This window comes from Globicephala melas, chromosome 1 (genome assembly GCF_963455315.2).
Source record: "Globicephala melas chromosome 1, mGloMel1.2, whole genome shotgun sequence".
NCBI lineage: Eukaryota > Metazoa > Chordata > Mammalia > Artiodactyla > Delphinidae > Globicephala > Globicephala melas.
Window position 1 is genome coordinate 73,116,123 of NC_083314.1, and position 24,772 is coordinate 73,140,894.

The 24,772-nt window shown below is 49.3% G+C and overlaps 2 protein-coding genes across 7 annotated transcripts in view; both read right to left on the reverse strand.

Moving 5' to 3' along the window:
* Positions 1-574: 574 nt before the first annotated feature.
* On the reverse strand, positions 575-5,932 carry ACKR1 (atypical chemokine receptor 1 (Duffy blood group)). Of its 5 annotated transcripts, none has more exons than XM_060297638.1 (4): positions 5,078-5,932; positions 3,463-3,629; positions 2,212-2,344; positions 575-1,608 (listed from the first exon to the last, which is right to left on the reverse strand). In XM_060297638.1, exons 2-4 carry the CDS (start codon positions 3,558-3,560, stop codon positions 625-627), a joined length of 1,215 nt encoding a protein of 404 aa, XP_060153621.1. In that variant the 5' UTR covers positions 3,561-3,629; positions 5,078-5,932; the 3' UTR covers positions 575-624. The 5 variants fall into 5 exon arrangements, with proteins under 5 accessions (XP_060153621.1, XP_060153619.1, XP_030697778.1 ...); XM_060297636.1 differs by lacking the exon at positions 5,078-5,932 and having other exon boundaries at positions 3,463-3,514; positions 3,620-4,167; XM_030841918.2 differs by lacking the exon at positions 5,078-5,932 and having other exon boundaries at positions 575-1,596; positions 3,463-4,166.
* Positions 5,933-6,072: 140 nt separating this feature from the next.
* CADM3 (cell adhesion molecule 3) overlaps positions 6,073-24,772 on the reverse strand; it is a 29,434-nt gene continuing 10,734 nt past the window's right edge. Inside the window, exons 2-10 of one of the 2 annotated variants that reach the window (XM_030841919.2) lie at positions 17,357-17,458; positions 15,166-15,306; positions 14,505-14,657; positions 13,683-13,820; positions 13,150-13,320; positions 10,563-10,653; positions 9,957-10,126; positions 7,198-7,323; positions 6,073-6,310 (exon numbers count right to left, since the gene is read on the reverse strand). In XM_030841919.2, the coding sequence (XP_030697779.1) occupies positions 6,192-6,310; positions 7,198-7,323; positions 9,957-10,126; positions 10,563-10,653; positions 13,150-13,320; positions 13,683-13,820; positions 14,505-14,657; positions 15,166-15,306; positions 17,357-17,458 (1,211 nt within the window). In that variant the 3' untranslated portion in view covers positions 6,073-6,191. The remainder of the gene's footprint in view (positions 6,311-7,197; positions 7,324-9,956; positions 10,127-10,562; positions 10,654-13,149; positions 13,321-13,682; positions 13,821-14,504; positions 14,658-15,165; positions 15,307-17,356; positions 17,459-24,772) is intronic. The other variant, XM_030841920.2, reaches the window with a different exon arrangement.

Genomic DNA, 24,772 nt, shown 5'->3' on the forward strand with positions numbered 1-24,772 from the left:
CACACACACAAGGATGAGGATTATGCTGAGAAATAAACCTGGGAGAGATGACTCCTGGGAAGTGGCTTTAGAATTATCTTCATTTGTTCCCTGGGCTAAGCAAGGTCCCTCAGGATGCTTCTCTCCACCTTCCCGATCTCTAAGCAAAGCCAACAGGGAGACAGACGGCAGGGAGGAAGGCTGGACAGGCTGAGCCGGGAGGAGGAGTCATGCTCTGGCCTCATCTTCAGTCTTCTCTGTTTTTCTCTCTCTGGCTTCTACTCTGATTTCATTTGCTTTCTGCAACAGCTTCTCTTCTTTCTTTACTAGCTAAGCCATCTCTTCTAGTTTAGGTTTAGCTGCTCTCCTCATAGTCTGATCCCCCTGCTCTTCCCCCTTGAGATGGCAGTAACCCCACACTTCAAGAGAACATCTGTGTGCCCCGAGGATATTTGCACATCATTCATTTTCTCCCCAGGCCAGCCAGACACTGCCAGGAAAGTCTGCTGTGAAATCTCTCTCTCTCTCTCTCTCTCTCTCTCTCCATTCTCCTCCCTCTCTTCTACATCCCCAGACAAAACAAGAAACCACCAGCTTCATAAAAACAGCGTACACTTTAATTCAAGTTGACAGGTGGGAAGAGAGCTAGGATTTGCATCCAAGGATGTCCAGATGAGAAGACTGTGTTGCTGAGAGGGGCAGGGAGGGCAGAGAAGTTTGAATGGCCTGGTAGCAGACCTGGGCGAGGAGCAGGGGTGTAGCCACACAGTGCAATATTGCCAGGGCTTCTGCCAGGTCCAGCAGCACGTCCAGGGTCTGCTGGGCCAGACATGTTGACACCACCATGGCCCTGGACCTCACCAGGGAGTCCAATCCCAGAACCATGCCCTGAGGCCACCAGAAAATGAACCAGACATATAGGATATCAACCCAGGGACATGGCCCCCTGCCCAATGCCTTCTTCAGCCCCTTGGCTCCCAACAAACCCAGTGGCAACAAGATGAAGATGGCAAAACAGGCTGCAGCATGTATGTACCGCAAAATTTCCCATTCCCCGCTGAAGGTCACTGTGCAGAGTCCATGGGAAGTGTCACTGCCCAGCGTGATTGGCAGTGACAATAGGGCAGCCACTCCCCAAAGTCCCACACTGATCCGCAGCCTGAGGCCTGGGACGTGACCTCTACCCAGTTTGGGGCCCAGGCAGGCATGGCACCCTATCAACAGAGCTTGGGCAAAGGCTGAGCCATACGAGACCAAGTGAGCTAGGTGGCACAGGGAGGCGATGAGGGCCCCACTCAGCCCCCGTGCCAGGACGGGCACCATAATGCTGAAGAGAGCACTGCCCACAGCCAACTGCACCAGGATAGACCAGTTCTGGTAGACCTGACGGGGGAACAGAGGTCTGAGAAACGCGTAGAGGACAGCTCCACTAATCAGGATGCCCAGGACACTGGCGAGGATGAAGAAGGGCAGCGAGGAGTCGTCGAGCAGGATACAGGAGTGGCAGGGCGCAGCTGCCTCCACATCGGTGAAGTTATAGTCTGCATCGTACATCTCAAGAAATTCACTCCAAATCTTGTCTTCAGTGGACAGTTTAGTAGAGTTGTCATCAGCCACCTGGAGGACATTCTCAGAAGGGGCAATCAGAACATCTAGTTACCTCACTGAAGGGTATCCTGGGAACTGAGGGCAAGAGGTGGGGAGAGAGAGACAGTGGGGAAGTGGGGGCTGGAAGAGCCGGATGGAGTGGGGATGGCGGGAGAGGACAAGGAAGGGCGACTCAAGAGGAGCAAAGAGTCGTAGAAAAGCAAGGGAAGGGCCTCCCCTGGTGGTCCAGTGCAGGGGGTGCGGGTTCGATCCCTGGTCGGGGAGCTAAAATCCCACATGCCTCGCGGCCAAAAAACCAAAACATAAAACAGAAGCAATATTGTAACAAATTCAATAAAGAGTTTAAAAAATGGTCCGCGTCAAAAAAAATCTTTAAAAAAAAAAAGAAAAGAAAAACAAGGGAAGGGGAGTGGACAGGACTGGGAGAGCGGGGAGGGGGGAGGTCTGGATGGAACAGACAAAGATGAATGAGGAGGACCCAGGACACTGAGGTAAAAAGGGGAGAAGGAAAACGAGGGCAGGGACAAGAGATGAGAGAAGGATAGAGGTATACAGACCCGAGGGGCAGACAGAAGGAGTGGGGGGGCAGAGAGGGAGGGGCTGTGGGCTCAGACCCACACTCACCGGGTGCAGACAGTTCCCCATGACACTGCTGGGCTCAGGGCAGGCAGAGAGATGGGCTGGGATAGTTCTGTCAGTGGCTGTGGTTCCCAGATAAGTGCCAGGGACTAATGAAGGCCATCGGCTCTGGGCAGGGCTATGGGGCGGGCAGTGCAGGATGGGGATGCATTCAGGAAGCCTTTACCCCACGCCCACTGCCTTCCTGAACCTCAGGACCACTTGAGGCCCTGGCCCAGGGCTTCCTGTTTTGAGGGTGGATTCCGTTGGTGGGGACCTGCGCTCAGGAAAGGAAAAAGGTGGGGACCAGAAGGTGGGTATTTTCCCGAAGATGGAAAGGGAGACTTACTGAAGGTGGAGAAGCCAGGGGGTTCCCAGCATAAAGGGATTCTTCAAGCACAAGGAAGGAAGAGGGGGCCAGAGGTGAAGTGTGAGACAGAGATAAGAGATGTGCTGGGAAGTTGGAGGGAAAGGGCAGCTGATGGCTCTCACTGCTTCTCTGTCCCCTTGAACTTGATCCAAGGAAAGATAGTTCAAAAGGGACGTGTTTGTGGGAGGGGGTGTTAGTGGTGCTTGTGGCTGGATCCACGTGATGCTGGCAGCCTGAGCCACATGTGTGCGAGCAGGGGCTCTTTGTGTATCCGTCTGGGTGTAGGAATGTACTTACTTATCTGTTCTCGTCTGTGTGTGTGGCTGTGTACCCTGTGTATCATATCTTAGTGCTAGGTTTTAGGCAGGTGTCTTGGTGTGTGTACTGCTATCTCCAGGTCTGGGTGTTTCAGTGTGCGAGGAGGGAGGGCTTGGGGGCAGCTGTCAAGGTTGCATAATGAAGCTACTTCAGGGAGCGATTGGGCACTTGCCCAGCCACCTATGGGCACAGCGAATGCATCTTCCATACCGAGCAGAACACATGACGTGACAAGTTAAAGCAGGCTCTGGGGGACAATGGGACAGCATATTTTAATATGGGACTGTTGCCTATGGGGTAATCTCTATTCATATTTCTGTTGGGGGACATAAAAGCTCTGGAAATGCTACACTGGCCTGGCATCTTAGCAAGATGTAACGTTTCTTGTGGTGGGGGAGAGCTATTTCTCTCCAGTTGGCACAGGGAGAAAAGGCGTGCACCCTGCAGGAGGATGCCCCTAAACCGACACCTCTGCTCCTTGGTACCCCCTCTCCCCACCATCCCACTGCTTTCACGTGATCTCTGCTCTTTTGTTCCCTCCACCCCTACCATGCATTTTATTTCCTCACTTGGGGACACTTAGCCTGGACATTGGGAGGGGTGACTCATGGAGTGTCCGAGCTGGAACGATGAGATAAACAGGGTTGGTTAGGCGACACTGTTTCATTTGTCCAAGAAAGCGCGGGATGTGGTAGTCAGTTCTGACCAGTGGTCTTTCCCACTCACACAGCGCCGCCTGGAGGTGGAAGCAAAGGTGCAGAGGGATGGCCATCTTGCTAAGACGGTCCCCTTTCTCCCAGGACTCTAGCTTCAGTTTCAGGTTCAACATGAGGTGGGCTAGAAAGGGAGTTTGGGGGGTCTGCTGAAGTGGTCCCGGAATGGTGTTGGGTCGGTCTTCTTCTCCAGCACAGCCTGGCACAGGACATGGGGAGCAGTCAGGTGCTGTGGAATGAAAGGACCTGGCCAAAGGGGATGAACACACTTCTCTCCCTTGGAGAGTTATATCCATTCCATACAAGATACCCTGGGGCGAGCAGCACGGCAAGGCACACGCCACCCCTGGAGGCGCCACGTGCGGGGGGACCAGCAGAACAGCCCTTACACACACGCATCCCAACAGGAGCAAGGGCGGCAAGAAGGAGGCAGCCGAAGGACACGGATAATCCAGATATATTGAGGGTGGCCCCTCTGAGATTAGCACAGGAGAGTTAGAAAGATTATAAAGATACACGATGCCCTCCCTGCTCCCTGCCCCGCCCCCCCCCACCGACAGACACACACACACACACAGCACAACGGCCCCTCCCCCTCCCCCCCCGTACAAATATGGCTTCTGTGTAATATGGACAGAGTGGTTCAGCTCGAAGAGGAAAAGTCATTTTCCCAAAAGCGAGTGCTGGGAGGCAGGGAGCCCACAGGCCTGGGGCCCTAGGCTGCCTTGCTGCTGTAAGAGGAGGGGACCCCGGGCTCTAACCAGCGGCTGGAAGATTCACAACGGTATTACCTGAACGGAAAGGGGTGGCAGATCTGCTGGCTGCAGCTGCCCCCACTTTGCACGCCCCTGGGTTGTCAGGGCAGGAGGACATGCTGGAGGAGGGGCAGAGCAGTGCCCAGGGGCACCCTGGGTCTGAGGCAGGGCGGCCGGCTGGCGGGGAGGGCGAGCAGTCTCGTCTCCACGGCAACCGGCTCGGCCACAAGGAAGACAGAAAATCAAAAGCAGGGGTGGAGATGGGAAGGAGACAGGCAGCATCACTCCCAGCCCTCAACGCGCCGGGTACAGACTATGGGAACAAGAAGTGACAGTGGTCATTCCAGGGTCAGCGCCAGGGAGAGGCCTGGGGGATGCATAGCAAAGGCTGTGGCACTGACTCCTTGGCTGTGAGAGGGGAAATGGAGGCGGGGGTTGAATGCCCTGTGTTTTAGGGAGAGATGAGGTGGACGACTGAGCAAAAACACACGCTGGGACTGTTTTCTCCATGACAGATGGGCGCTGGGGATGGCATGGAAAATACCAGGACGGAGCAGCGTCCCAGGTGAGGTACACAGCCTGCCTAGGGACCGTCAGCTCCCAAAACCCTCCTTTACAGGAGCCGTCCTCCCACAGCCCGCCCACATGCCCAGGAGCCCCTCTGCCTCTCACTCACACACATATGTGCACAGACACACACACAGACACGCACTCACATTATTCCCTTCGTTTGGGCAGGAAACAGCTCAGTGCAGAGAAGCTCCTTTTAGTATTTTTGTTGTTATGTCTGCCTGGCTGCTGAGGGAGGGAGGGAGGACTAGGGACAGCTTCGGGAACAGGAAGGGCCACAGGGCAGCACAAGACGGGGAGGAGTTGCTGAGCAAGGCCATAAGATGAGTGGTTGCCGTGCAACAGACCAGGGGCTCGGGTGAGAGTGAAGGGCCCCTCGGCGGGTAAGCGGATGCAGTTTAGGGCCCAGAGCAGTGCCTCTCCCACAGCTGCTGGAGCAAGGAGGGGCAGCCTTGCTCTGCTATTCCCCCCCCCACAAGGGCGGTTCCTGGGAAAAGGGCCTGGCTTCGTTCATCGTGGGGAGCCATCTCCGCCATCCTTCCTCTCCAAATCTGCCCCTCCTGCAAGGACCTGTGTCCTCCCCCATGGGGAAGCCCTGCCCCCCCCCGCACGTGTGGCTGCATGCCACCTGCAGGTCACATCCCCTCGGGGACCGCCATTCACTCCTTTCCTGTTGGGGTGGAGAAGTGGTGTCAGGTGGTACCTGCTCCTGTGTCCAGAGCTCGAGGTGTGCGACTAACAGAGGAAAAGCCACCTCCAGCTCCTGGTCACAACCTCCCCGTCCCTGGAGAAGTCCAGGAAGAGCCCCTGCTGCAGAAGATGGAGGGCTGGTGAGAGCCCCCCACCAAACTGACCCCGCTTCTTTCCTGCCCTTACCCTTTCCTCATTCTCCTCCTAACACTCTGGGTTTTTTTTTATTTTGTTTTTGTTTTTTTTGTTGTTGTTTGCTTTCCTCACCCCAGGACCCCCTGCCCCTCCAGCCTGGAGACGGATTTGATTTGGGATTGTTACAAAAATAATAATAACCCAAACGCAGAGAAGCCACGGAAAGGGCTGAGGGCAACCCTCCCTCCCCCCGCCCTCCTCCCTCCCCATTCCAAACCGAGTACAAAACCGCACCCAAAGCAGACATTCTGTACGGGGGGGGGGGGGGGGGGGGGGCTGGGGAGCAAGCGGGAGGGGCGGCCCTGGGGTCGCTCTGTACAAGTCCAGGTTGGTGATGACCCCAGCAGTCCCCACGGGGTCCCTGGGGGGCTGCCCCTAGATGAAATATTCCTTCTTGTCGTCCCCGCCCGACTGCCCGCCTTCTGCGTTGATGATGGCTGTGTCTGCATCTGGGGCATCGTCAGAGCCTTTCGCCTCGTGTGTCAGGTAGGTTCCTGGGGAGAGAGAGAGAGGCTCCTTCTTTTAGGAGCAGTTTCCAAACCTCTGAAGCCCCTCTGTCCACTTTCCCACCACCCACCCACACCTTGCTTCCGTAATTTTTCTCCTGCCTAGAGCTTTATTCTTCCTCCCCACCCGCCCTAATTTGCATCTTGCTGCCAACATTCGTCACCTGACCACACCCCCAAGAATTAACGAATCCTGCCTTTAACTAGAGTCTGATCTATAATACAGGCCAAAAAAAAAATGGTGTGTGTATGTGTATATGTGTGTGTATATGTGTGTATATATGTGCGTGTGCATGTAAGGTGGTGATAGGGAAACTGCTAGGTCAGCTCCATGACAACGAACCTAAGATCTGGCTAGCATTTGCCCAGTCCACGTAAGTCCAGCTGCTGGCTAGAAGGAATAACAGAGGGGGAGGTCTGAGAGGAAGGCATGTGAGAAGAGGGGAGGGAGAGATGGCAGGGATACAGGAGAGGAGAGAAAAGTAAAGGGGTGGTGCGAGGACAAAGCACAGGGAGACCAAAGGACAAAAAAACATGAGGCTGAACAGAAAGGAGGAAAGTGCAGGAAGGAATGGGAAGGAGAGGCAGAGTTTCGGCAGTTCTCTGTCTTATGGCAGGAGACCCTGGAGGCAGAGCAGCATGGGAGCAGCAGCTGACTGAGTGGGAAGGTTTGATTTTACTTGGATGGCCACCAAGGGATCAGGCTCTACTGTGGGGTTGGAGGTGCTCAGTTATCACAGGGTTGGCTGTGTTCTTTCTTGCTCAAACTCTCCAAGGGGCCGACTGAGTCTCCAAAGGCCCTTCCTGCAGCCTTCCCTTCACTGATCTCCCTACCCACTCCCAATCCCTCCTGATGCTTCCCTCATGCCTCTGACCTTTGTGCCGGATCAAGTAGTGGCCAAGGAAGATAAGCAGGACGAGCAGCAGGAAGACGATGAAGGCTACGATCCCACCAATGATGGCGTGGTAGGTGCTGGAGGATGAGGGCACCGGACTGGGATCTGGAGGGAGGTGGGATGCACACAGTCAGATGTGGGAAGAACTTTTATCTCACAGCATTTCTGACCTGGCCGTGGATCATCTTACACAGCAGACAACATGGACTAACATCAGGAGAATGGAGTGGCATCTTCCAGCAAAAAGGGATATGTCTTCTTTTGTACCTAGTTTCTAACAGACTATCTGGAACATAGTAATTGTTTTAAAAGAATGTAATCATGAATAAATAGATACATCTGCTCACACTCAACCTTTTAAGTTGAGTTCGTGAACCTGAAGCTTGACCTTGGTCAAAGATCATCACTTTAATGTCTAAATCATCTCTTGTTCTGTGTGTGTGTGTGTGTGTGTGGTGTGTGTGTGTGTGTGGTGTGTCTGTGTGTGTGCTGTGTCTCTCTCTTTCTTTCAATTTCTGGGTTAGCAGAGTATTTCTTCCCCATCACCCATGCCCTCTTACCCTCCCGTCTGATTTATATTCTGAGCTGGCCTTTCTAGGGGGGCTTCTCACCATATTCACCCATTGTCCTGATATCAGATAGGGAAGGAGAAGTGAAAAACTGATGGAGCCAGGAATAGGCACTTTGAGAGCACCTTACAAAAGACGATGGGCTGTGACTCCCTGTATAAAGAACAGTGTTCCTTCTTGGCAGGGGAACTTAGAGTTCCAGCAAGACGCAATCCTCCAGCAGGTCTCATCAGCGAGGTCTGGGACTCCATCTTCACTTCCCCACCAACCAGAGGTTTGTGGGAAGGACAAAGACTGAACTGCTTCCTCCCATGATGGCAAGGTCTTGGCCACTGGATATAGAGAATCTGTCCTCCATAGCAGCATCAATAGAGGATAGATTCCCAAGCACAGGCTTGGCCAGGCATGTGAAGGAGAGCCGCAGCCTTAGTCAGGGTTCCGCAGATCTCAGGAGACAGTGCACGGGCCAGGGCACAGTTCTGATGTGTCCCAAATTACATGAGCTCTCGTTGCGGCTCTCCCACCCCTGGGAGAGCTACTGTTGTTTCATAGACTCAGCTTGAGCCTTGATGCCTCATTGACTCCTCATACATTTTGTCTCTCCTACCTTATGTCTCCTCAGGCTTGACTGGACCAGCTTTTTAGTTCCTTGCCTGTCTCCGCCTTATTTGGAAAAAAAAAAACTTATGCTCTGGTTTTTATGCTCTGCTTGGGAGGGAGGGAGAAGAGGGTCCGCGGGGCTCTATGATAGGAGGGGTGGGTGTGATGTTGTAATCTGGAGGGAGCACAGTGAGGTTATCCACTGTTCTTCCTTTTCTCTCCCCTCTCCCCCCGCCCCCGGGAAAATGTGAGACACAATCCACATTAAAAATCAGTCCTGGATAATTATCCCAGAGGCTATGGGAATGTAAATTCCCTAGAAGAGCATAGGTCTGCACGACCAAAATGAACTCTGGGGTTGTCAATTACATGTCACTGTCTCTAGGTAGAGCTCCATTTAATTTCACTCCAGGTCGTTGGGAGTCAACTCGGTTTAGGATGATTTCTGGAAGGAGATGCAGTAACTCATTCTACCACCAGGCGTCAGCACTGGCAGAAGATGCAGTCAAACAGGAGCGCGCTTTCTAGCACAGGGTGGTGGGGGATCAGCAAGAAACCAACCACAAGGGCACAGGAATTTTCTCTCACTGCCAATCATCGTCAGAGATCTGGGGGCAGACACAGGACCTCAGTGCATTGTCCTTGCTCCTGGCACCCTACAATAGCTTTGTTTGTTGTGCTGAGGCAGCTCCCACATGCTGAGGTCTGCTCCTGGAGTTGGAATCACCCCATCTAGACACTTTGGTCCCAAGATCTCCGATCTCTTATTCCTGGGAGGCCTGGCTGCTATCCCTACACTGCTTTAATGGGCATTTCACATAAGGGAGTCTCTGATGTTCCCCTGACGATGCATTTCCCCTGTTATGAGGAAAGGCTTATTAAGGCTTTCTGGCAGGACCCCACTGCTGTTGGGGTCTTCAAAAAACCTCCTGCCAACTCTGCATAAAGAGGCCTCTGTCCTAGCCTATCACTTCTCCTGAAGCTGGATTGTGTGGTCACACCTTTGGGAAGAACTTCAGAGAAGGAGCATCATCTAGTCTCTCTAGAAAATATGGCATCTGAGAAAAGATTCTGACTGTCTCTCCGCACAGTATGAACTTAGCTCTATTTTCCACCTGAATTCTGTATAATGGGTCCAAGGTCTGCAGAAAAGGAGATGACAGCAGCAGCATGCATCCTGTACTAGTCACAGGAGAAGCAACTCTGAGGGCAGCCTGTTGCAAAGGGAGACGCATCTACACTCACACCTGAGCGGCTCGGGGGCCTCTACACACAGAATTCTTATTCTTGTTGCCAGGTGAGTGCAGGGGCTGGAGGATGGTGTTGCCTGGGTCACCACTGCTAAACAAAGGCAGATGAAAGTCCACCATTCCACTGGTTTTTCCTTATTCCACATTCTAGAATGGACCTGGAGCCTAAGTCCTCGGGCCCTCTGGTGGTGGGCTGTTGCCCTACTAGCCCACTCCCAACTATGGTCTGGGGATGCTATCAGGAGATGGAAAGACTGGGGTACCAGATGTTAGAGGAGAGGAGAAGGGGTTTGCTGGAGGAGAGCTGCGGAAGGCTCACCGTTCACATTGAGGGTGTAGTAAGCCTTGTAGCTGCCCATGTTGCTGGTGGCTGTGCAGCCATAGGTGCCGCTGTCACTCTTGTTGAGGAAGGGGAAGATCAGGGCGCTCTCCTGGGTCATCTTTAGCGGCGGCACACTGCCCTCCTTCTCCCATAGGTACTGCTGGGGGCTGTTGAGGCAGAGAAATCGAAGGGTTCAGAAAAGAGTAGGGCAGGGAGCTAAAGAAGGACAAAACAAAACAAAACTGGGAGCAAGGAAGTCAAGGACAGTTTGATGAAGGCTTGAGCAGTTATAGGGGCCAGAGACACTGAGCTGCTCAGAGGCAGGTGGAGAGGGACTCCTTGGGGTTCAGTCTGGGGACGAGGAAGATTGCCTAGCTTGTATCTAACTGTGACTTGGTTCCTTACAGGAACCTCAGGGGCTCAGCCAGGGGGCAGCCCCTCCCCACTTCTGCTGCTTTGCAGGAGAAGCAGTCAGAGGATGGGTGTCGTTAGACAGTGTCAGGGAAAACGAGAGGCTCAGACAGTACGAAGGAGATGGGAAGACTTCAGGCAAAGTCTCCGTCTGTAGAGGTGCATTACAATCCAGGAAGTGGATCTCCTTACGCGGGGTTGCCACGCCCCTCGCAGTGGAGCAACAGCTTCTGGCCCTCGCGGGGATGCGGAGGGTCTGGCCTAATCTTCGCTGTTGGTGTGTCTGTGGAGAAGGAAATGGGGTCAACGTGAAACTCAAGGTCACCTCGATCTCAGAATCATCCAGTTATGCATTTCAGCTGCCACCCCTAAAGGCCTAGGAGCCCAAGAGGCTGTGAACAAAGACCACCCCCCAACCTCTGTGAGCAAAGACCACTATGGCTGTTGGATGTGTGAGGGAGCCATATGGCAACCTTGCAGAGGTAGGATTATGGAAGGTCTGTCCTCGCTGGGGACCCAAGGGGTGTCTTAACAGAGAGCTGAGAAGAGAGATCACTGGATCATCTGTGCCTAGCACATAAATGGAACTTAATACATATTTCTGAGGGAACAAATAAACTTGAATTTGATCACTGATTGAGTTCACAACCTCTCCATCCTCTCTGCAAGGGAGCTTAAATGGGAAGCAATGCTTTAATGCAGAACATCATTTTTAGTAGCTGGTCCAAAAATGAAGTGAGAGCTTTGAAACAGCAAGAGATGGAGGTCATATTCTGGCTGCAAAAAGGCCCTGACACAATATAGATGGGTTCTGGGAAGGAATGATGGCATCTGCCACCGATGCCGAAGGGCTGCTTAGGAGGCTGGGTCCAGATGGCCGCATAGAACAATACAACCAGATGCCGGTTTAGAACAACAGATAAAGAGGCCGAGCTTCCCCTAAGGAAAGAGCCAACCTTAACATCCGGTTAATGAACATGTTTCAGTCCAATCAAACGGGATGAAGAGAATCAGGCCAGGTGAGAGAATGGGTGTTCCAAGGCCTCACAGCCAGAGAAGCCTCTAGTGCAGCACCTGTTGTATAGCATTTGTTGACTGACTGCTGATCACAGTTGGGCCAAAATGATCCCTGGAGAGTAACTGCCAGATGGTCCAGTACCTAACAGAGGAGTCTTTGGGGCTCAGACAGGGGAGGGCCTTCTTTAGCCCTGGCCAGGGACCAGGCCCTGGACAAGGAGACCAAGGCCAGGGGCTTTACATTCAGAACTAGTTATCAGAGAAACACCTTATAGCAATACAGAACTTTGAAGTTTACAAAGTTCTTTCATTATATAGTGTTTCATTTACCCTCATGAAAATTCACTGAAGTAAGAAGGGGCCGCTACGAGATTGAATGCTTTGGTGAGAGTGACATAGCTAGTAAGCAGTGGCTCACTGTGGCTAGAATCCAGGTTGTCTGTTTCCAGATTGAGAGTCTGCTAAACGGACAGTGACACCACCCCAAACCTACCTCATGGTCAAGTTTCAGCAATGGGTCTAGCAATTGATTTAAAGAGCATTGAAGTCAGGCCTGGATTTTCCATAAGGAAGAGATGAAAGGTTTGAGCTATTTTAGAAAAACACCCAGCCTTTAGATAAGTTAGGACAAGAAGTGCATTCTTTTATAACTCATTATTTTCTCCCTTTCTACTTTATTTATTTCCCCTTGACTTTTTTTTTTTTTTTTTTTTTTGCGGTACGTGGGCCTCTCACTGTTGTGGCCTCTCCCGTTGCGGAGCACAGGCTCCGGACGCGCAGCCTCAGCGGCCATGGCTCATGGGCCCAGCCGTTCCGCGGCATGTGGGATCTTCCCGGACTGGGGCACGAACCCATGTCCCCTGCATCGGCAGGCGGACTCTCAAGCACTGCGCCACCAGGGAAGCCCTCCCCTTGACTTTTCTACTCAGAAAAGTTCTTTTTGAAAATTTGTCAATTTCCTCAGGTGAGTGGGTCGTTTCCCACCCATATTCAAGGCAGATTCCATAGAGGGATGAGGATCTTTGGAAAGGTTGGGAGTAGTGATTTTGACAGTGGCCATTTCAGGTCAGAATCCCAAGAAAAATCATAGACCTGGGGCAGACTAGTGGGGGGTACTGTAGGGAGAAATCTGGGAATAATGATGCCAGACAGAGAGAGCATGTTTTCCTGCCACCTCTTTTCTTGAACTCATAGTATGTTAGACCAAGAAGAAGCCTTTGTGATTCCATGTCCATCTTCTCATTTAGCAAATAAAGAATCAAGCTCAGTGGGGTAATTTCCTTAATATCACTCAGCTAGTAAGCGGTGAAGGGCAGACTAGAATCTGTCTTCTAATTCTCGATTTGCTACAGTTACTGCTACAATTTACAATCTAGGTGCATAACACTGGCCTAGCCCAGGAGATGGTAAATTTACCTATCGGGCCAAATCCTGCCAGCTACATTCTGTAAATAAAGTCTTATTGGAACACAGCTACGTTCATTTGTTTACATATGATCTATGGCTACATTCCTGCAGCAACTGCAGAGTTAAGTAGTTGAGACAGAGACCACATGGCCCTCAAAACCTAAAATGTTGACTATTGGGCCATTCATAGAAAAAGTTTGCTGACCCTTGGCCTAACCCCGGCAATTCTTGTCTTATTTTTTTTCACCTATTTACTTATCTGTGCCTGGTCCTTCATATACAGTAACCCGCACGTTTCTCTTCCCCACTCCCCATCTCACACCAGATCCTCTTCACTCACAAGCCCATGACATACATAAAACTTCAATGCGTTGAGCGGTGGATCTGTCAGCTCCCTTGAGAGATTCGTGGTTCACAGAGCATACAATGTCTGCCCCATCGTCCTCCCGGGTGACCTGGAAGGTGACTGAGCTGCTCACGGTGAAGGTTTTGCCATTGGGATCTTCCTGTATTCGGGTTGGTTCCCCTAGAGAGCAGAAACAGACACACACTCGCACACACACATAGACACAGAGTGAGCCCTAACATGCAGAGATTGTGTGGGCCCCACTGTAGACATACAGATGGTGCGTCCCAACTTAGGCAGACTTAGGAAGTTGTGAAATGGATATGTACACACAAGGAGGATGGAGTCCCCGACGGGCGCGCACACACACACACACACACACACGACTGTACACAGAATATCTGTCATTCCCCTTTCTTCTTCTACACCATGCCTTATGTGCACATACACAGGCATATAGACATGTGCCCCTCACTCCCTCTCTTCTCCCCGCTGTCCCAGCACCACTTCCTCCTGTCACCCCCAAAGCAGGAGGAACTTACCATGAAGCTCTTGGTCACCCTTCCTCCAGGTGAGCTGGGCTGCAGGTTTGCTCCCAGAAGACTGACAGTTTAGGGTAGTTGTATCCTTTTCCCGTAACGATGACTTGTAGCCAGTGATTATGGGCTTCTGTGGGATTCCTGCCATGGATAGGGGACGGCCAGGATAGGAAAGAGAAGCACCCGGAGGTCACACCTCATCTCTCCCTGCCGAGGTAGACTCTCTGAGGGTTAGGATATCTGAGTTCTAATTTGGTTTATGCTGGGTAGAAGGCTAGAGAAATTATCTTTCTCTTTGATAAGAGAAAGACCACCCCAGGGGGAGGAGATATGGTGGTGGGAGATTTACCATACCTGAGATGATACATGACCCAACAACCCAAAAGCACAGCTGGGTGGCCACAGATATATGTGAGGCTCAGGGGAGCAAAGAAGGAAATTAAAATGTAGGATCAAGATGAGAGCATGCAAACCACGGGGGTACTCATCTTGGAAATTATAATCATACACTGCACATACTTCTCGTGTTTCCCTTACACAATCTTGGGAGGTAAGTGGAACAGACACCATCATCCTTTTGTTACAGGTTAGGAAAGTCAGGCTCAAGGAGAGTAAGAGATTTGTCCCAGAGCAAACAGTAAGTAAAGGAGAAAAGATTAGACCCCAGCACTCTTTGCATTTCATTCCATTGCAACGGAAACGCACGCTGAACTTTCCCCAAATGCTTGGAGACTTGCTTGGCTCTAGGCTGCTTCAGGGGCCCATGCAGGGAGATTTGTTTGCAAGGAATCACGCTGTGGAGACACTGGGGTTTGGGAGCCTCACCGAGCACGGTGACGAGGGACTTGGCAGTTCTCACGGGCATAGTGAAGATGGAGCAAGTGTATTCACCCTCGTCGGCCAGGGCCACGTTGCTGATGCTGATGCTGAGCTCATGGGGCGTCGATCTAACCAGCTGAATCCGATTATCTCGAAGGGCTGGGGGAAATTGGGAGAATTGGAAGCAAGGCTTTAACTGGTGACTTTCATCTTTATCTTCCAATCCCAGGCCAGCTTTTTTTTCAAGAGAGGGTCTAGTGTGGTTTTGGGGCAGGGGAAAAAAAAAAAAAACTGCTCCTGAGTTTGATTAGTCTTTAGTTTATTCAGTTACTTTCCTGGGCCACTGGGCTCAGTAGCCTCAGAGATACTCAGAAAAGTAGGTTGGATTTGTGGGCCACATTGGGGCAACACTGACATCAGCTGTCTCTTAGGGCTCCTTTGGGGTGAGTCACTCCAGGACCCTATAAAACCATGCATGGCCTAGGTCAGAGCCATAATTATGAAGTTTCCCTGGAACCAGCTGAGGACCCCATGGCCTGTTGCTTCCCCATATAGCATCCCTTCACATTTCTCAGCCTCTGGACTACAGGGACATTTCCTCTCAGCTCTGCAGCCCCCTTCCCCAGCCCACGTTTCCCATGGAGGCAGATAACTCGTGGGACACTACCTCTCTTCTCTCCAAAGTAGAGAGTCTGCTGGGCAGGGTTAGACCACTGCAGGGATGAATCCTCATGATCTTTGACTTGGCACTTGAGCACCACGGTGCCACCAGCCACCACTGTCTCATCAGATGTCCAGGGCTGACTGTCTGCAGGAGTAGAATTGGGTTAGTTTCCTAAGGCAGCACTAGCCCCTCCACCCATTTCTGGGCCACAGTCCACCTCGTCTAATTCAGACCATCCAAGGCCTGTGTCTCTGTATTCTCTTAACGCATCATGGGGGAAGGAACAGAGGTGGGGTGAGGCAGGGGAAGACAGACCTTACTTCCTCTTGCTTTGAATGCACAGAAAAAGAGTCACTTGTTGACTATTTGCTGAATGAACTGACAGGGCCACAAACATTTAGAGGGATAAAGGCACCCCAAATCTACACATACCACTCCCCATGTATCTTTTCTGATAAGAGTTCTACCATTCACCTTTGAAAACACACATACAAGTCTGTCATTCTGTTTCACCTTCCTGCCACCACCTGCATATAAGGGCAAGAACCGAAGTGGTTGTAATAATGCCCAAACTAAAAGCGAAGGAAAGGCCAACCCCCAAGAATGTGAGTTGCACATTCGTTTACACAAGAGGTAGCTGATAAAACTGCAAAATAAACAAAAAAGACTTTTAAAAAAACCTAAAACGTTTTGACACAGACTTTTCAATTCCTCCAACAATAACCTCCCTTCAATCATCAGCTCCCTTAACATATTCCTTTCAGTATCAGTACTACCCGCCTCCCAAATCAACACACAAACCCAAATCACTATCCTGACATTACTTTAAAGAATAATGGATTAAAGTTTTCCCTTCGATGTGATAGAAATATGGTTTCTAATCCCTCTCTACTTAGTCAAGTTAAACAAAAGAAGGACTAGTAAGATAGCGTGAGGATGAATCATTTGAATCCCAAATGTGCCTTCTAATCAGGCCTAGCTGTGAGCCCCTCAGTCTGTGTGACACTTGCTTCCTCCACCCAGTGTTGTCCCATGTTCCCCAAAGCATGGATTCTGATTCCTAATATTGATTCCCTCATCTTCAGGTCTGACTTCCTGTGACCCGATGGCACTGACCCCTGCAGAGCTAAACTAACGCATTCTAGCTCTGATTCCTGAAACATCCACACAATTTCTTCTACAGTACTAAATTACTTAACCAGCATTGTCGCCTCTGAATCAGAAACCAAGAAACGTACTTCCGACACTCCCTGATGGAGCAGTTTAAAACAATCCCCATGCTCCCTATGGAACCAACCTTACCCCTGCCCTATCTGCTTATTCCTGTCTTTCCTGGTCACCAGAGCTCCATTTCCAAGGAATATTCAATGAGCATTGCTAGCAGAGAAGGGGCCCTGAAGAGTGAAGGTGGCACCTGCCAGAGCTGACACCAAACACCAATGCTTCTGAGTGGCTGTCTCCAAATTGGAGCCCAAAGCCTTGCTGCTAGTTTTAGTGTTTAGAATCCTAAAAATTAGAACTGACAGGGACCTTAGGGATCATGGAATACAATTCCCTCATTTTACAGATGTAGACAATGAGGCAATGGAGGCGAAGCGATTGCTTAAGATCATTCTACCCATCAGTGATCCTAGTCAGGACTAGAATCTTGACTCTCAAGGCAGTGCTCTTTTCACTGGAATGCGCCTCAGGTAATCATCTAACTGGAGAATCAAAACTACGACTTCAGTGTTAGCAAGCCAGAGACTGAGCCGGCCTAATAAAGGTGGAAGTGATATCTTCCTTAAATATCTCAACGAAAGGTTTGGGAAACCTATCATTTACTGCTAGCCATATGCCGATTTTTGACTTGTAATCCCATTGTCCCTGGTTCCTTTTGAAGAATTCTATCTTGATTGTGTCTTTCCAGAACCTCTTTATTCTGAGTAATACACTCCTCCTGGCATCATTTTATTTTTGGAAAAAGGTGTAAGGGATACAGAGGTCCCTGTACCGGAGTGAGGGAAGGAGGAGTAGGTGCCAAAGGAGTTGGTGGTGTAGAACTAAGTACTAAAATGTCAGATGGAGATGGGGAAGAGTTGTGTGGTAATGAGTGGAGTTGAGAACACAGGGTGGAAGCAACATGAGTGGGGGATGATGTGAGGATGGCGGAGGGAACTGCGGGACATTGAGATGAGGGGGCCTGGATTCTCACCTTGACTGGCCAGCATGTCAGGGCTGCTCCAGACTGTGGAGCTCATGGCCTCTTCGAGTGGAGCCAGAGTCCCCAGCTCCAAATTCTGCTCTTGCCAGTAGCCTGGGGAGAGAGTCTCCATGAAGGATGAGCCCTACATGTAAGCTGCTACCGTTTGGGATCTGTACTTTCATTGTTGAGGATGGGGGAGAGGACTGGCCCCTGTGAAAAGCAGGTTCACCAGGGTACCTAAGAGAAGGTGGCTTTCTCACAAAAGGGGGAGATTAACTCAAGTCCTGAAAAAGGAAGTGAAGTCTTCCTCCGAAGGGGTGAATTAAAGGAGGATGCTAAGCTTTGGCAGTCAATCACATAATGTTAGAGCCAACAGAGATCTTAGAGGTCATCTGGTCCAGTTCTCCCAGTTCACAGGTGAGGACACTGACGCCCACTAGGGTTAAAAGTGACTTGGCGAAGGTCATACAGAAACAGGAAAGATAACCAAAGACTTTTCATTCCTGATCCGGGATTCTTTCTGCTACACCAAATTATCTACTAAAATAATGACAGGTTTAATAATTAAAAAGTACGTTCCCATTTAATCCTTTTAATAAACCAGTTAAATAAGTACGTTGGTATTATCACTTCTACCTTGAAGAGAAGAAACAATGAAGTGACTTGCCCAAGGTCCTACAAACAGAAGAACAAAGACTGGAAATTAAATGCCTGATTCCAAATCCAAAGCTCTGTTTCAAGGTGACACCCTTAGCACTGAAGACAGAGACCACAGCTGGGGTTGAAAGTTACCCCACGCCTTCCTAGATTGTTACCTTCTATCCGGCGCTGCGACTCTCAAGCTTTCCTCCTCCACTCTCAGTCCCACTCACCATTTTATATCACTGACTCTGCTCCCTCATCTGGCACAACACACGCCCAAGACTTGAGTCACCGGCTCTCTTCCTAGTAGGTAGCCCCTAAACCCTTTTGTGAAGTACTGTATAGTTTCCATGGTCTATTTTCCCCAACTCAACCTGAGAGACGGAGGGACAAAGAAACCGGCCCTGAGAATCTTTACAGGATCTCCCATTGCAAAGCCAGTAGCCAATCACACGCGCAAAATTCAGTAACGTCATCGGCTGCTGAGCAGAGTCCGGAACTGCTCCTTGTCCCGGGCCTGGAGTCAGGCAGAACTTCGCCAATTGTCCCAGCGCGCCAGCTCCAGAGGCAGCGGGGGAGGGGAGTGGGAGAGAACAGGACGAGAAGGGGGCGATGGGACCGAGGAGGATGGGTAGGGGAGGTGGGGAGGGTACGGGGTGGCAGGGGTGTGAGACTAAAAAGATAAGTGGGACGTGGTCTTAGGGTCCACGAGAAGAAAGGGGACGAGGAAGAGAGTTGCAGAATCAAAGGGAAAGAAGAGTGAGGGAGAGGAGAGAGTGGGGGAGGGAGGGAAGGGAGTACCGGGGAAGGGAGAGGGATGGGGGAAGGGAGAGGGTGTTAGAAAGAGTCCTAGCCTCGGGACAGGGCTCTAAGATAGCTTCAGAGGTTCACTGGCCTTCAAGGAGACGCCTCCCCTCTCCACTGTTCCTCAGACATGCTCCAGGAGGTTTGAGAAATGACTCTGTTCCCGAACAGGAGAAGCGCTAATGCCCAAATGGGGAGGGGGAGTAAAGCAGTGGAAAAAAAAAGAGTATCTGTAACAGGTAGAAGTAGGCAAGAAAGCGAACAAGGAAAGTGTTGGTGAAGAGAGGCAAGAGGATGGGAGAAGGAAAGGCGGCCAGGAAGAGGACAAGGGCGCTCAGATCCAACAGAGAGTCCCCCTGGGTGCCCTCGCCCTGCTGCCTTCTGTGGACATCAAGAATGGAGGCAACCGGAAGATGGTGAGTGTTTCACGGTATTTTGCAGGTCGTCTGTTTGTGGGCGCTTCCACACACAGTGGGAAGCCAAACTGGTTGTGCTGAAGCTTGGAATGGTGGAGGGACAGGGAGAAGCCAGAGAGGGGTCAGTGCCCCACACCACAGTATTGGTACCTAGCGCGCAAAGTAAGCACTAAATAGACCTTTGCTCAAACGGATAAAATAGCCATCTCCTACGCTGGCATAGGGCTTTCAGTTTGCAGAGTGGATTTTCAATCATGAATTCATTTCATGTCAAAACAACCTTGAGGGAGAGGCAGCCAGATAGAATCACTTTTTAGAGATGAGGTTTAGAGAGGTTCAGTGACCTACCTAAAGGCACACAAGTAACATCCTCTCAAGGATCCTCTTTCTCCTGCTGGTGGTGCACTCAAAGCTTTTTCAACAGCTTCTGTTTCTTGTAGCATTTCAGTCCATTGTACTGCAATTTACTTGTTTAGTTATCAGCCTCCTCATCTAAACTCAGAGTTGGTGAAGAGAAGGAGCCTTCCCTTCTTCATCTTTGTATTTTCAGCACTTAGCCCAGAGTGGGCTCTCAGTGCATTTAATTGGCTCTGGTAAAATTCATTCAGTCACGACTGGCGCTCTGCTGTGTCCATTCTTATTCAGGCAGAGCATGTCTTCTGTCCAGATAGCATAGGTTTAGTCTTCATTCTCTTGCTCCTTATTTCATTTGTGCTGTTTTCTGCCTTCTTCTCAGTTGCTTTTCTCCTTGCTTATATTCCTTTCATCCCTCCCCTCCTCCTGCATTTTGCTGGCTTTTTTTTTTTTTTTCTGAATAGGATGAATAAGTGAAATGATGATGTCGGTCATTCAAACTAAACTGAATTGTTTAGATGAGGGGTCTGATAACTAAACAAATAATCTCCAATAAATGGCATATTGGGGATATGCTTGAGATACAGTATTGTCTCTGTAGGTTTACAAGGAACTCACTCTGGTTTGCTGTGTTTTAAGAAACTGATTAAGAAGTAGCTGGGTTTTTTTTTCCTCCTGGGGGTGATACTTTACCTTGTAATTCTCCAAAGTACTTATGATCTCATGTCTCCTCTTGAGAACTGTCTGTTAATATGCCTGAAAGTTATCTTGCTGGTTTTATAAAATTGTATACCTGTAATGATAAATTCCGAAGAGCCACTCCCCTGGGTGCAGATGAGCGATTATAATGTTATTCACAGAAACATGGATAAATGGCAGAAATTATAACCTGGAATGGAATGTGAAAGCCTTGTTCTTTGGATTTAGAGCTTGCCAATTGTTTGTGACATCAGCATAAATTCCCTCAATGGATTCAGACTCGAAAGGGAAACTTAAGAGCGCTCTGAAAAGGTGGCATGCACTTTGAAGTGGAAATAATGACAGTTCTGCTCAGGCAGGGTCATTGGAAGGAAATGCAGACTTTGAGTCCACAAGACCGTTAGTAAGGGGAGGCCCAGGTTAGTCACATTGAAAAACATAAAGAGAGAGAGCTCCAGTCATATGGGTCATATTGTTTCCCTGCTTAGAAACCCTCACTGACTTCCCATTGTCTGCAGATGATATCCAGATTTATTAGCCTGGCTAATAACATCCTGCACGGTCTGATGCCAATATGTCTTTCAGCTTTGTCTTTTCTTTACTTCACTCACCCCATATCCCAGACATATGACGCTATTTGGAATTCTTTCTATAAACCCTTTCCTTTCCTGCATACATTCCCTTTCCCACAGTCATTCTGTTGATAATGCTCTTCACCCATCTTCACACATCTAAGCCCTAAAAAGCCTATTTTCTGTGGCACTTCCTTCAAGAAGGCTCCCCTGATTCCCTAATTGCCTCAGATGGAAATACTTTCTGATTTTTTCTGAGTCACAGCACTTTATCTACTTTTCTTAAATTATGCATCACTCTTTACTTTTTGTACTGCAAGTTTCGCTTTCTTCCTAAATTTTAACGATTCTGCAGGTAGGGTTGATATCTGATTCGTCTCTGTATCTGGTACTGGCCCCAATACAGCACATTGCACTTAGAAGGTGCTTAATGAGTATTTATTTAATAAATGAATCAAAGATGCTTAACATCTTCAACTGTGAGAACTAGGTTCAAAATCTGCCAGTGAAGAGCAAATAGCAAACCAAAAAGGCTAGGAAGAAATGGGCCAAGGAAGAGGGTAGATCATCTAGAAGCTGAAGCTCTGTAAGTTTACAAGATGGGTGGAAATCTCTATTTATTGATTACCTTCTGTGTGTCATGATCCAAGCAAGGTGCTCTATATTCATTATTCCAGAGAAACCCTTTAATAGGTATTATTACGCACATGCTAAGGATGAGTTAACTAAGACTCAGAGACTAACTAAGACTCAGAAAAGTTAAGTAACTTGTCCATATGATGCATCCAATAAGTGTTGGGATAAACTTGGATCTCTCTGACCACAAAGCCCACACTTTCTGCATATCTTCAGTACACTGCCTCCCTTTGCAGGAACATGTGCTTCGTGTGTGTGTGTGTGTGTGTGTGTGTGTGTGTGTGTGTGTGGTGGGGGAGGGCAGAGGTTATAGGTGGAAAGATTCCTTCTTGCATTGCTGGCCTGGGGGTGCTCACCTAAACAAAATTCACAACGCTAGCCTGAAATATGGTAAAAATAACAGTGGAGCGAGTTGGAAATGGGTGCTTGTGGTGGTGGTGTGATTTGTATCCACTGAATTGCATTTTTAATTGGATTTCTTGGTGTGTCTTCATCTTTATCTTTGGGGGCTCACCCCAAAGGCCTTATAATTTGGGATGATTCTTCAGTTAACCAAGCAATAGACGTGTCTGGTTAAAACTAACAGAATGCCCTCACGTGTTCATAGCACTCTAGCACCTAGGCTACGAACTAAGATTGTCTTCTTATTTGCTCTCAGTTGTCTGGAGGGTTTCTTAATTCTTGGTCTATTTACTCATGGGTTCCAGTAGCTTTAAGACTCCCAGCATTTTAAAGGACAAAGTAGCCCTTTCACCCACTGATTTCCTTCTGATTAATTGTTCATATTAAGAGTAGCAGAGGTGGGAACCAGGGACTTACTAATGTGCCTTTTAAAGCATACATTGGCACCTCTGATTTCATTTTTCATCCATAGTACAGGACCTCACACATAGTAAGTGCTCAATATTTATTGGATAAATAAATGAGTAACTCAAATGAATAAAAATGTATTGTTTCCAATTTAAGTGATGCTAGTAAGGAAGTTTATATGTCAGTATAACCCCTTATTGCTTGGTTTATGTATCTTCCCTGCCCTGTCTGTTTCGGGAATCTGCATTGTATGGGCCTTAGGGCCATGTACAGGGTCACGGGTGCACATTTGGGATGGTGGGACAAGGGGACAGAGCTCCCCTGCATAACTGCTGCTGGCCTTGCCAGTGCTTGGGTCCAGAACTCCACTTCCCAGATTATAGAAAACACCAACTCCCCGAGTAGGAGTTGATGGTGATGGTGATGATGATGATGATGATGATGGTGATGATGATGATTCAGCATTTCTCTAACTCCAGAGTTAAAAATACTCTTCATCCCAGCCTACTTGTTATTCCTCACGACTACCATGACAGGTGGGTGGAGGAGTGTTATCTCCAAGGGAAAAACACATTGGGGGCTGTGGCCCAGAGTGCTGAAGGGACCCACTTTTAGAATGGTTTACCCACCCCCATCACTGGGCTCCCTGACCAGGTGATCTCACTCTGATTCTTCCCTAACACTAGCTATGCAGTGAATTCTTTTATGTGTTTCGATCACACACTGAAGAGAATGGCCATGAAATCAGAATTAGAACTCAGCGCCTTAATCTTTTCTTTACGCGCAGAGCCACATTTGTCTTTAGCAGTGAACGTCTGCTTCCGCATTTGGAGGAAAGTGGACCAGTCTCATCTGAGGCCTGATTTAATAGATAATTCCAAGGTTTGGGAGGGGAGTTAATTTGACCTGAGTAACTTTAGAGCACAACACCGTGATCACAAAGGACTCTCTTTAAACTCAATTTTCTACATTTGCTCTTAGGTTGCCAGGAATTATGCTACTTCTGCGGAAGTTACTGTGTAGTTTCCTAGTCTAAGACACTGAGGGCAGGAGTGTCAAAATATTCTCTCACTTCCTGCTCTACGTTCCTTTCTAACTTTGTCGTCCCCAAACTCCCGATTCGCTTCCATTCCCAATGTTATAGTGCGGTCAGACGAAAGAAAGCTGGGGCCATAGAGGTAAGGTATTCTGTCATGGGGGCTTGTCTGTCTTTTCAGGTGTACTTCCTTCCTTTCCTGTTGCTCTTCAGGGCAGGCCCCTGTCCCCTCACAGGCAGTAGGATCCCCTAAAGGATCTCCTTGCTCAGCTCAGATATGCTCCGGCTCACATCCACTTCAGAGCCTCACAGCTCAGTCACGCTTCAGCTGCCTGCCTCCCTGATCTAGGCCTTCTCTCCAGCTCGCTGGCGCCTCCACCCTTTCTGGCTTGAGCTGCTGAGGCCTTGCTCCTTTGTGTTCCCTCCCTCCATTATTTCTGTTGCTGTCTGGTTTTCCCTCCTGGAGTCTTGTTTATCTACTTTCTCTCTGGCTCCCAACAGCCTCTTGGGCCCGAAGTCACTACTCTCTGGGTGTAGCTTTACTCTCCCAGGAGGCGTACACGATATAAGTGAAACTGGAAGGTGAATAGGGTGGGGAAGGGAACCTTCCCTGTAAGAAGTTCCTACTATACTGATTAGCCTCATAGCTTGGTAAAGGGTGGCCAAGAGGTACAGATTTATAGAACCAGGGATCCTATTCTGTTAGATGATCCAAGAGATTTAGGTTTGGAAAGGACGGATCTGGGCTCAAACAGGTTTATTACTGCATGAAGGCAGATACCTTTTGGTTCCATCCTAAGCAGCTGTTGAAAATGAAAGGCTTTTGTTTCCTGGGTTTGGAATGGTGTGGGGCTTAGCTTTTCTAGGCTGAATGAAGAGGAGGGAATCTTTAGGGTACTTGGCTAGTTTGGCTAGCTTGCCTATGGTGGGCGTGAGGGTGGGGTTAAAACAAAAAGCACATCTTGATGTTAACCCTCTTTTCACTGAAAAAACAAACAAACAGTTATTCCAAATGTTTTCCTATATCCAAATGTTAAAAAAGTATACAAGTTTAAGATGCCGTGAGTAACTACGTTTGCTAAAACCCTGCAGTCCATTTGCATGTTCTAGTCATTTTCTACTGACCCCTAATGGCCAGAGGTGGTTATTCCTCAGATCTTTCTGAGTCTTCTAGACAGAGGATGGAACTGGCTGTCCTTTCTGACTCCCTATTACCAAAGTTCAGTAATTCCTTGCCTTCTCTTTCTGCACCTCATTCTTCCTAAAATATTTTCCCGTCTAGGATTCTTAGAAGCATAGACTTTTAGAGTTGACAAGAATCTTAAGTAGCATCTAGCGCAAACTTCCCATTTAAAAGATGAAGAACCAAGGCTCAGAGAGGCTTAGAAACTTAAGCATGGTCACACAGGCAGCTAGTGGGAGCTGTGGTTACAACCCCAGTCTTCTGTTCTCGTTG